Source organism: Muscardinus avellanarius (genome assembly GCF_963383645.1).
Source record: "Muscardinus avellanarius genome assembly, chromosome: X".
In the NCBI taxonomy this organism is placed as follows: domain Eukaryota; kingdom Metazoa; phylum Chordata; class Mammalia; order Rodentia; family Gliridae; genus Muscardinus; species Muscardinus avellanarius.
The window spans coordinates 76,376,546-76,389,062 of record NC_137792.1 but is presented as its reverse complement, the minus strand read 5'-3'; the positions used below and the strand labels follow the sequence as shown (position 1 = coordinate 76,389,062).

Genomic DNA, 12,517 nt, shown 5'->3' with positions numbered 1-12,517 from the left:
CATTATCTAACTATAATTTTACAAAACATTATGGAGACTTAAGTTCATCTTATTCATGTTTAATGACAGTAACATGATTAACAGAAAATTAACACTTCTCATTTAATATGTAACAAGTTTCTACTCACCTGGATTTTAAATATTAACAGGAAAATTGGCAGGGAAGGTTTCATGAGGGCATGGAAAAGAACAGAGGATAGTGAGATAGATTCTAGACATATGCAGCAATTAGATTCTGAGATACCATTTAGTATAATGAAGCAATGCAGAAGCACAGGTTCTTGATAAATGCCTATTGTATGATATAAAATGAAAAGACAAATTAGGTTGATTCAAATTGGGTTAGTACATTTTTTTGGTGGTTGCCAATGTTAGCATAAATGAATCCTAAAACAAGGATATGTGGATGACTTGAATATCTATCTGCAAACAGTTCTTCAGAGTTTGAAATAGTAGGCCTGCAAATATACAGAGAAAGTTATTTTATCAATCATATTATTTAATTTTTCACGAATACCAGCAAGCCCCTTTTTCTCTGGCCCAGTGGTTCAAAATCACATAATAGGGAGGCCTCAAGGAGATAACTCCTTAGTGTCCAGCGCTATAGCTTTAATTTTATGTACCATCCAAAGTTGAACTCCTATAGGACTGCCTAAGAGAAAAACATGTTTTATATCTGTTTTAAAGAGGAGGTAACAGATTTAATAGATCTCACAAAATCATATCTTGTAAAATTCAACCATGTAAAACATATAATTCAGTGGTTTGGGGTTGTATTATATTTAGAGTTGTGTAATTTTGAAATGCCTGCATAACTCCACAAATAAACCCCATACCTTTTAGTTGATCTTCACCTCCCAACACACCTCCTTCTCCCAATATCCACCACCATCATACTGTATGATTCCATTTATATGCCATGTACAGAGTAGGCATATACAAGAGACAGAAACATAGGTTTTAGAGGATTCTGTAGAAAGAGTTCCCACAATACACAAAAGTGCCAGTAAAATCATGGGGGACACTAACTTTCAGTAAAGGGTAGGACTTCAGCCTTCTCACTACCTTTTTCAGTTGTATTAGCAGGAACCCCATGTGTGTATAAATCAGTAAAGTATGAATAGATGCATTATCAACTAATCTGCCTGGCATATGCTGTCAGGGATAGTTTCCCCAAGGTGAGAACTTTTTCTTTTTACTCCATAGCTTCTCAGTATAGTAAGACAGTTTTGGCTGCTGGTAAAAGGATGACCGTGAAGATAAGAATCAGGTACTTTATTGGATGACTTGTTCCCAGAGAAAACTAGAGAAAAGGTTGTGTCAAAAACATCAACCTTGCTGGATGTGATGGTGCATGCTTGTAATCCCCGTACTTGGGAGGCTGAGACAGAAGGATCACGCAGGTTTGAAGCCAGCCTCAGCTATTTAGTGAGGCTCTCAGCAACTTAGTGAGACCCTGTTTCCAAATAAAATAGAAAATAGGTCTGGAAGTGTAGCCCAGAGGTAGAAAGCCTCTAGGTTCCACCCCAAGTACCACACAAAAAAATCAACCTAGAAGAAATACCTGACTTATGAATTGCAGCTTTGATGCCAAGGTCAAGAAAAAGGCAATCTAGTTGATTAAGTTTTTGAGATGCTTGGATTTCCAGTGTGGTACTAAGAGGCAGCCATAATTTAAGAGGACAGTTTCTTTATTTCCCATGGATAATCCCTTTCAGTCCTTACAGTAGCCTGCTATCAAGTGAAATTTCATAGAGGTAAAAAGCCCGAAACAATAATATTAATGAAACAATCAAACCATGATTTAACAGGCATTGATATAAAGTATAAGAGATCATTTTGTTTTAGAGAATGCAAAGCCAGAGTAAGGTCATGAACTGTGACCTACTCTCAAAGTAATTTTACTTATCAAGATTAAAGTAGTCAATTGGGCATGGTGGCATATGCCTGTAATCCCAGTACTTGGGAGGCTGAGACAGAAGTCTTGCACGTTGGAGGCAAGCCTCAGCAATTTAGGGAGACTCTCAGCAACCTAGTGAGATCTTGTTTCCAAAACAAAAAGTAATAAAGGCTAGGGGTATAGCTCAGAGACAGAATGTCCCTGGGTTCAATCCTCAGTACTCCCCCCCCCACAAAAGATTCATGTTGTCAGATGGGTGTGGCACATGCTTTTAATACCAATTGTTGGAGGTTGAGACAGGAGGATTGTATTTTAAGGCCAGCCTCAGCAACTTAGTGAGACCCTGTTTCTAAATAAAAAATAAAATAGGACTTGGACTGTAGCTAAAAGGTAGAATGCCCCGGGTTCCATCCCAAGTTCCTCCTCCCCTCTCAAAAAAAAAAGATCAAAGTAGTCAAGATGGGCCTTATCTTTATCCAATAAAATAGACAGGAAACATTTTTTGGTTTCTATAAGGTCTTCAAGGCAGAGCATGTAACATGTAGCTCTTGACAAGTCATGCTGGCTGTGTACTTTATCCTCATCATTCTGCCAAAAAAACCTCCATGACAGTATTGGGTAGTGGGGTCCCACAGCTATCTATACTATGGACCTCATTAAATTCATGTATATACCCTTCACATCAGTAAGCTTCTTATAACCAATAGAGCCTTGGAAAATAATATTGATGGGGAATATTTTATTGTAATGTGCTTTACAAAAGAGTTTTGACCTCAGGAATTCAGTGCTACAATCAGAGGCTCCCTTCCTCCTATACAAAGGCAACATTGCACTGCTAGAACTTTCCTTAAAGGATGGGGCATGTAAAAATTTTCTAATCCCTAGGAGGGAAATAAGTGTATGTGTGTGTGTGTACATTGAAGAAAAGGGGAAGATGTAATACGGGCTGAGCATCTTTAATCCCCAAATCTGAAAACCAAAATGCTCCAAGATCTGAAACTTTCTGAGGGCTGGTATAATACTAATGGTAGAAAATTCCATACCTGATCTCATGTGACACATTGCAGTAAAATACAGCTATACTTAATTTTATATAAAACTCAGGTATACTTAACTTTGTATAAATTAACCTTCAGGCTATGAATATATTTAGACTTGGGTCCCAAGCTCTCTCATTATGTAAGTTTGAATTTTTGAAAGTCTGAAACAAAAACAACCTTCAAAATTTGAAACACTTTAGGCTCCAAGCATTCTGGATAAGGAGTACTTAACTTTTACTACTTTTCTACAGTTGCTAAGACCCTGAGAATTTTTCTCTCAGCCTTTATACTTCTGAACTAAACAGTTTAGATGTTTTAAATTTAGTATTCAAAACTTCACTGATTCTCTTACTCACTTCTATTTTCCTTCTAGCTCCCTGAGAAAAAAGACCATTTCATCCTCTGTTACTTGTCATAATGCTTGAGATAAAGAAAGTGCTCAATGAACCTTTGAATTCAATGTTGAATTTTGTTTGTTGAGGATCATCAACCTGAAGTAGACTTGAAATTCTACAGTTCCTTTGTTCTACACTATGAGAACAGTTTCATTTTGTGTTCCTAATTCTTAAAAAAAAAAAAAAAAAACAAGTAAAGGTGCTATTAGATTTTTATGACTCCAATTCACTTGACAGATATGTTCAAGGGTTTCTCTCTGATGATTCCCAGATTGCTTTGCTCTGCCAGAACTGATGGATCAGAGACTATAAGTATATGAAGGGTTTCGCTCATTTTCACCTAAATGCTTTTCATGGTTCTCAAATTGTTCCCACACAAACCATCTCATATTCTTGTTGTCGCTCCCTGGTAGTCTAGTGGTTAGGATTCGGTGCTCTCATATTCTTGTGAAGGACATGGGGGAGAGAATGTTATCTTCATTTTGAAAGGTAGGAAACAAAAGCTCACATAGGTTAAATGACTTGCTCAAGACTACAAAGAAGTGTGTACCAGAGCTCAGAGTGAGCAGAATGATTTCTAGTTAACTTGTTTATTGTATAGTTCTGTATAGTTCACTTAACGTTTCTGCATTTCAGCTTTCTCATATGTAAAATCTGCATTCTATACCTACTCATTATCCCTTACTCAGTCATTAGTAATACACTGAAATAATGCTATTTACACTTTTTAAATGGTTTCCACATTTCTTAGTGCATTAAATATTCTAAGAGTGTTTCATTATTATCTCCAACTTACAAGTGAAGAAATAGAGACTGAGAAAGGCCCAATAACTTAAGACACATAGCTACAAATGCATCAGAGCTGCAATTTGAATTCATGTTTGGCTCTAAGTCCAATACTCTTTCCACTATACCATGTCTAATATGAAGTTCACTTAAGTGAAATAACCAATGTAAAATTGCTTTATAAATGCAGATGTTGGGGGCTGGGGATGTGGCTCGGTGGCAGAGTGTTCTTGGTTCTTACCTTCAGATTCGAAATAGAAACCTAATCACATCACACACACTCTAGTGTTATGCTAAAAATGTGACTTGAGCATAAGCAGAGAAATTCATATCAACCTTAACCTGAAATCAGAGTCCTCAGCTACCTTTAAATCTGCTATCTATAAAGATGGCTGAAGAGGTTTCATAAAAGAATCTCAGAACTTTTGTTGTTCCCACATAACACAAGCATGAGCAAGGCTCTGGGTTCCATCCTCAGCACCATACATACACTAAAAGTAAATGTCTTACAGATGCTTTTCTTTTTTTTTTTGGTGGTACTGGGGGTAGAACCCAGAGGCTTTCTACCTCTGAGCTATACTCTCAGACCTATTTTTTATATTTTATTTGGAAACAGGGTCTCACTAGGTTGCTGAGAGCCTCACAAAGTAGCTGAGGCTGGCTTTGAACCTGTGTGATCCTCCTGTCTTAGCCCCCCAAGCGTGAGGATTACAAGCGTGCGCCACCACGCCCAGCTTATGGATGCTTTTTAAATGTTAAGAAATACAATAATCAGTGGGTATGGTGGAACACACTTGTAATCCCAGTATTTGAGTGTCTGAAACAGGAGGTTCGTGGCCAGGCTCAGAAACTTAATGAGGACCTCTGAAACTTAGTGAGACCTTATTTCAAAATAAAAAATAAAATAGGGCTGGGAGCATAAATCAGAGGTAAAATATTCCTGGGTTCAATTCTCAGTACCACAAAAAATAAACAAAACCTAAGCTGGGCATGGTGTGCATTCATGTAATTCTAGTACTTGGGAGGCTGAGACAGGAGAATCACAGGTTTGCAGCCAGTCTCAGCAACTCAACAAGACCCTGTTTCAAAAAAATAATAATAATACATAAAAAGGTCTGAGGATATAGCTCAGAGGTAGACTATCCCTAGGTTCAATTTCTAAAACAAAAAGAAAAGAAAAGAAAGAAAAAGAAATATGACAACTTGCACTTATAATAAGATTTTATAATAAGTGTTACCATACTGGCAAGAGAACTACAAAATGAAGTTGCTGCATATATATAGGGTGAAAATATCAAGGCTGGAAGCTCCCATAGGAACAGAAGAACTTGAGTCATATGTAACATCATTTTCAAAGGCAGATCCATGAAAACAAACTTCCCTTCTTGGTTCTTATCTTCAGATTCGGAATAGAAACCTAATCACATCACACATACTCTAGTGTTATGCTAAAAATGTGACTTGAGCATAAGCAGAGAAACTCCTATCAACCTTAGCCTGAAACCAGTGTTCTCAGCTACCTTTAAATCTGCTATCTATAAAGATGGCTGAAGAGGTTTCATAAAAGAAGCTCAGAACTTTTGTTGTTCCCACATAACACAAGACAGCTTCGAGCCTCAACTGTTAAGATACTCCAATCTTACTAACACTGACTGGATGAGCAGGTCAGTAATTGTTGCTGTGTTCAAGAATAGCTAACTTAGAGAAGTAAATTTATAATTACAGCTACATTTTCACTACTAAGGTTTCCATCCAGCCCAATGCATTCAAGACAACATGTGCAGAATAATTACCCTTTTGACAGCAGGTGACAGGCTATAGAACACATCTTAGTGTTTCATTAGGGACTTGTGACCAGGGGATCTTGACACTATTTAATTCTGGCTAAACTCTAAATCGATAACTTGTTAAAGAAACTATCCTCTTGAGGAGCTACCAGAGTAAAAAGTTACCAACCTCGGCTTGTTTGCACCAAACACTGATATTTTTACGCTGGGCTTTTGTGAAGTGGTCCCATGCCTTCTGTTTGGAGGCGGAATGGTAGACAGCTACTATCTGTTCAACTGCAGCATCAAATCAGCAGTTGAATCAGGCCCAAGTATCATCCAGGGATGGCAAAAGAGAGAAGAGAAATAAGACAAAAGAGAAATATCAGGCTTGTTGTTTCTTCCTGTTATAACACCATACCAGGCTGTGGTTGTATTTGGGAAAGGCTATATCTGTTGGGGTACTATAATTTTAAAGGAAATTCGAAGAGATATCAACATACAAAAAGAAGAAAAAGAGACCCAGGTTTTGGGTAAATGGTGGCTAAAATCATGACACAGACAGTGTTTATTCATCCAGGCAGGAGAGGCAAGAGTTGTAGTAAATGTGCTTTAGCTTAGTACTTGTGTTTAGTTTAGAACTACAGACCCTGTATACCACAGAAACAAACTGGATGAACAACTTCTGCCATTGGCTTCTTTAATTAACTACTCCTCTGAAATCAGCTGAGATGCTTTGTCTCAATAGAGTTTGTTCTTTCGCTATTCTGAAATATGTTTAGCCAGAAGCATCAAATAAAAATCTAAGATGGACTGATTTAAAGTCTGTGTAAATAGGCCTTTTAAATTAAGAAATAGAAGTTTTATGGAAGAATACTGTGTAAGTGCAGTCTCAGAGAATATTTTTCAGGGTCTCTTTAAATTTTAAATGGGAAAATGTGTACAAATCTTCTGCAGCTTAATCCTAAACAGTTCAAGAGAGGGGAAACTAAGATATGACTGTTTTGGGAAAAGAAAAGTGGGACAAGAGCCCTTACCAAGTTCAGTGCTCACAGTAAGAAAATCCAGAGGTGTAATTTTTTTTCATAGTCTGGCTTGTATTGTGTCTTCTAATGATGTAGGGATTTTATTCTCATTATGCTGAGTCTCTCTTTTTATACTTATTCTGAAACCCTAAAGACATGTGCTTTTATATCCCATGTTTTATGTCTATATATACTTCCAAAATACAAGTAGAAAATGGAACAACTCCTCCTTAATCCCAATTATGTATGGGCAAGGGAGTACAATTAAACTGTAGAAAGAGTGGTCCATTTGTTTAACACTGAATTCACAAAACTGTGAATGTATTTTTAAGGTGAATGTATTTCGTAACTGAAAAGATCAGAGTCTAAAATTTTGTAATATGGTGAACAAAATTTGCTTGAGAATTTATCTTATTTATCTCATTTAAGAGAAACTGTATAGGTTTGAAGTGTTACGCTTTTAAAATGGCCATTTCAATGACTTCTCCCACCCTGTCACAATGTCTTTCATACCCAGCAAAGGTAGTAGAAGAAATGAAATTAATATAAATGTTGAATTGGCAATTTTAATGCAATCATTGTGGGAAATTTAATTATATTTATCACTAAGAGTTACTAAAGAGCATAATAAATGATGATACTACACAGGTTTGGTGGCACATGCCTATAATCCTAGTACTTGGGAGGGTGAGATAGGAGAATGACAGGCTCAAAGCCAGCCTCAGCAACTAAGCAAGGTTCTTAACACCTTAGCAAGACCCTATTTCCAAATAAAAAATAAAATAGAACTGGGGATGTAGCTTGGAGGTAGAATGCTCCTGGGTTTAATGAAAATAGGAGGTGTTCACATGTGGCCTCTGAAACTGGAGACATGTAGTGATACAAGTAGAGCACAGGCAGTGAGGAAGGAGGTGATGCCCCTGACAATTTGTAGGCCTGGGCTGCTGTGTGGAGCAAGTGAAGCACCCTCGCCCCCTTCTAGAATAACTCTGACTTCTACTCACACTGAATGAGAATTCCAGAAAGAGCCAGCTTGAACTTCTCCTTTGCTTCTTCCATGTCCTTCTCATGGGTAGCCTTCTCATTCACCAGGCGGCGGACATGGCTGTTGGCTGATTGAATCATGGAGTAAAAGTTGTTGGCACTGCGACGGTTCACTTCTCCTCGCTCTATCCAGGTGAGCAAGGTCTGCACGGCTTCTGAGAATTTGGAATCATCTGAAATAGAAGTTTTTTTTTTTTCTAAACCCATCAAAGGTAACCAAATCTCTATTTTCTCCTCATGCTGGCAAAGAGGTCACTGTGGCTTCTTGATATTTGTAGTTAAATGAATAGCCAAGGGCACATGCACACACCCAAGCAGAAGGTGGGCAGAAAGAAAAAAAAAGTCTCCAAATATAGCCAGATTACCTATAGTTTATGAAGAATATAGAAAAGAAAATTGTTTCTTTTTTCTTAACTTTTCTGGGCTGGGGATACAGCTCAGTGGTAGAGTGCAAAACAAAACAAACAAAGCAAAACAACCCAAAACTAAAACCTTTTCAGCACTTATCTAGGTTTCATGCATTGCAAATTTCCTAACCTTTCTGAGTGTGTGTGTGTGTGTGTGTGTGTGTGTGTGACATAGAGAGAGAGGGGGAGAGAGAGAGAGAGAGAGAGAGAGAGAGAGAGAGAGAGAGAGAGAGAAGTTGTGAATTAGCAAGGCAACTTCATAATTCTAAAATCTTGTGTTTTAAAAAAACAAGCTCGAGTCTGGAGTTTAACCTGAATTTGATGAACTTTACCTTGGAGCCATGAATTATAGTATTAGAAGACAGGAAAGAGTTAAGTGGGTAATTCTTTAGATATAAACACATCCTTGACCTTTTACAACATCATTACTGTATGCATTCTTCAGTCCTGGGCTATTCACTCAGTCCTAGTCATGCTCTAATTTGATGTAGTTCATTTTATTTCTGTATTTCTTCACATCCTTTTGCTCTTTCCTGAGGAACCCTCTGAGTAGAAGTCTGCAACTAGTTAGGAATTACTCTTTGATTATAAGATATGAGCACAGCTCTTTGAAAGCTTCTGGTTCAGCTCCCTAAAAGCCACTTATGCATTCTGTTCTTCTGGACTTCTGAGATGTAGAGTCCCATTGAAGACCCAATCTAGGGCTTCACATACCTCTTTGACCAGAAACTCTTATGTCAAGTGCAAATATCTCTCCCTGAAATTTCAGCTCTTCTTGTCTCTTGATGCTTTTCTTTTAAGTATAGACAAATGGATATGAACTTTCCCTTTATAGCAGCTTTCAATTCCATTACTTAGATGTAGCCTTGATGTTGATGCTCAGTTTTTGCTTCTCTTGAATTAATTTTTTGTTTGTTTTCACTTAAATTTATTTGTGTGATATCTGTGAATAGGCAAACCTTGAACCAGGTTTCAGCCTTTTTAGCTTTTCAAAATATATAATTATTTCTGTGTCTCTATTCTAGACTCTATGTTTTCTGTTTTTCTTTTCTTATTGGTGCATTGTAGTCATACATCTTAATGAGGTACAAGATAGTAGAGGCATAAATGCACACATCATTCATTTAGCCCTTCCCCATTTCCCATCCCATTCCCTCTCCACTTCCTCCTTCTCATGTTTGTCCTAGTGATTGACTTTTGTATGTTTGTCAATCTACATTAGGGTATTTCCCTCTTCCCCCTTTCCATCACACTCAGTTAGTTCACATTATTTGCTCATCTATGGTTTCTCCTTCTTAGTCTAGAGTTCTTCCTATGATCCATTTTCTGCTTTTCCCTTGCAAGAAGTTGAAATCGATCCAAAGAGAGTTCTTTGATTTCTCAAATGTATAAATCCCTTAGGTTATGTGATGTAAATAAGTTTGGTGGGTGAGACTTTTTTGGAGCGTGGAATTAGCAGGATTTTGCTAAGCTTAGAACACAAGCAGGGCAAATCCATGCCATTAGGGCTGAGTTGATATCATTGATAAGATTAATGGGACACCAGGACTCATTCATTCTGAGTAAAGTCAATTATAATCAGAAAAAATGAGAGACTGAATTTGAGCTACAAGACAAGAGACCAGATAGGGTGATTAATGTTAAATTAGCAAAATGGCTCTGAGAATCAAACAAAAGTAACAGGCATAAAAACTAAAGGAAAAGTGGTCTGACATAGCTATGTCTAGAAGTCTCCATAGTCTCTGGGTGAAAATAAACTAGCCTTTTAAGGTGATTTTAAAGGTCTTTTTTTAGTCAGTGGCGGCTAAGTCTGTGAGCAATTTAAGAAGAATGTACACTGACTACTTTTAGAGCCTTCATTTTCTCATCTCTAAAATGGGGATTTTAAAAATATATATTTATTGGTGCATTATACTTATACATTATAGTGAGATTCAAAGTGATATAGACATATATGCATTTAACATTTATTGTATTTCCCTTCAGATCTCAACCTGATATTTACCCCGTCTCACACATATTACTGAGATTGGTAGTGATACCTTCATATATGGACATAACACTATTTGAACTGTTTCCTTCATCAGCTCTCCTCTTTTCCTTCTCCATCCCCTTCCCCAATCTTCTTCCATTATTCTGCTGGCCTCTCTCCTCATTTATCTAAAGGCCTATTTTCTGTCTAGCTTTCATATATGAGAGAAAGCATTTATGACACTTGACTTTCTGTGACTGAGTAATCTCACTTAGCATAATATTGTCTAGTACTACCCTTTTTCTGCAAATGACATAATTTTGTTCCTCTTAATGGCTGAGTAAAATTCCCTTGTGCATATTTATCACATTTTTTATCCATTCATTTGTTGATGGAGACCTAGGCTGGTTCCATAGTTTGACTACTGTGAATTATATTACTATAAACATGGACATGCATGTATCAATATAGTATTCTGACTTTAATTCTTTTGGAAAGACATCAAGGAGTGGCATAGAACCCATCTTTAGTCTTTTGAGGAAACAACACTAATCTCCATAGAGGTGGAACTAATTTGCAATTTCATCAACAGCACAGATGAGTTACAATTTCTCCACATCTTCACCAACATTTATTGTTTTGACTTCTTAATGATTGCCATTCTGATTGGTGTTAGATGGAATTTCAGTGTAGTTTTGATTTGCATCTCTGTGGTTGCTAATGATGTTGAACATTATTTTCATGTATGTGTTGGTCATTTGTAACTCTTCTTTTTAAAATTAAAACAATTTTTTTTTGCAGTAGTGGGGATGGAACCCAAGGGCATTCTACCTATGAACCACACCCCCAGCCCTATATTTTATTCTTTATTTTGAAACAGGGTCTCATTGAGTTGCAAAGGGCCTAAGTAGCTGAGTCTGACCACGAACTGCAATCCTCTTGTCTCAGCCTCCCAAATGCTAGGATTACAATGAATCTCTTCTTTTATGAAGTGAATATTACATTCAGTTGCCCATTTTTTTTTTTTTTGGTTTGGGTTATTTGTTCTTTTAGTGTTAAGTTTATATTTTTTACCAGGGTTTTTCAGGGGTGCATCCACTTCTATCATGCTGATTCACTCATTTGATTATAATTCAAACCTAATTTGTATTCATTATAAAAGAGGATATATATATATATATATATATATATTCCAAGTGATGATACCTAAAATCCTCTAATGTGGAAAAGCCAATTTCTTCTTAGTCATCTGATGTCTAGAGAGGAAAAAGCTGCCCTTTGAGACAGTGAAGAAGCAGAGATACAGGATGCATGGGTGAATTCCCTGGATCTTGAGTTACTAGGTATCTATTATTTAGTGGGAAATTCAAAGGGTAGCTGCCAACAACCCAATGATATTTGTTAAATTTACTTAAAAAGAAGTTCTATTAATTATGAAACTCGAATGCTTTCTATACCTTTTAGTTTTTCAGCAACAATGCTGCATTCATGATCTGAATAGTGGACCACTGGGGGTGGGGATGGGGGACGTAGTCTTTCTTCTTCCATCCGTCTGCGGTGGCGCTCTTCTCTTGCTAGCATTCGCTGCTTACACTCCCACTCATATAGGTCATCTCGAGCCTGTGCAAAATCAACATGGAGCCGGCCAGTGTCCTTTTTGTCAGTGCTAGAGCCCAGGCGAATTCGGTAACCTAAGTTTGAAGGAAAGAAGGGGAGAACAGCAGCCTAATGAGGAAAGAGTTTTAAGTATTTTTCCAAGCTCACTGTTTTAGATGTGGTTATATAATACTTCCAAGTGACCATATAACCTGAAATTCTCTCCCCATGCTAGCTAGGTACATCATCAAAAGTCAGAATATAATCTCACCTCAAGTAACAGTTTACTATTCTATGAGTTTGGTTGGTCTTGAATTTAGGAGTTGAGTTCCTTCATCTGCTACCTTACTTCTGGATGAAGGTTGCTCTGCAGGTAACAACATCCACAATGAGTCTTATATGGTACCAAGTGTTGGGAATAATAGAAATGGTGGCCCTAAAGTATGGTATCTTTGGAAAACATCAAGAGTGTCAGTCATACCATCACACAGAATTTTGGTAAAACTTAAGTTTATCAACTTGGCATTTCAGTTTCTAAATTGCTTCCTAGATGCACTTGGCAACTTGGAGCCATTTTTATTCTGGG

At 37.2% G+C, this 12,517-nt stretch overlaps 1 protein-coding gene across 3 annotated transcripts in view; it reads right to left on the bottom strand.

Annotated features, from left to right (window-relative positions):
* ENOX2 (ecto-NOX disulfide-thiol exchanger 2) overlaps nucleotides 1-12,517 on the bottom strand; it is a gene marked incomplete at both ends in the record, with an annotated part of 204,751 nt that overhangs the window by 43,276 nt on the left and 148,958 nt on the right. For all 3 annotated transcript variants that reach the window (XM_080719277.1, XM_080719275.1, XM_080719276.1), the window contains 3 exons: nucleotides 6,078-6,184; nucleotides 7,917-8,129; nucleotides 11,793-12,026. In XM_080719277.1, the coding sequence (XP_080575403.1) occupies nucleotides 6,078-6,184; nucleotides 7,917-8,129; nucleotides 11,793-12,026 (554 nt within the window). The remainder of the gene's footprint in view (nucleotides 1-6,077; nucleotides 6,185-7,916; nucleotides 8,130-11,792; nucleotides 12,027-12,517) is intronic.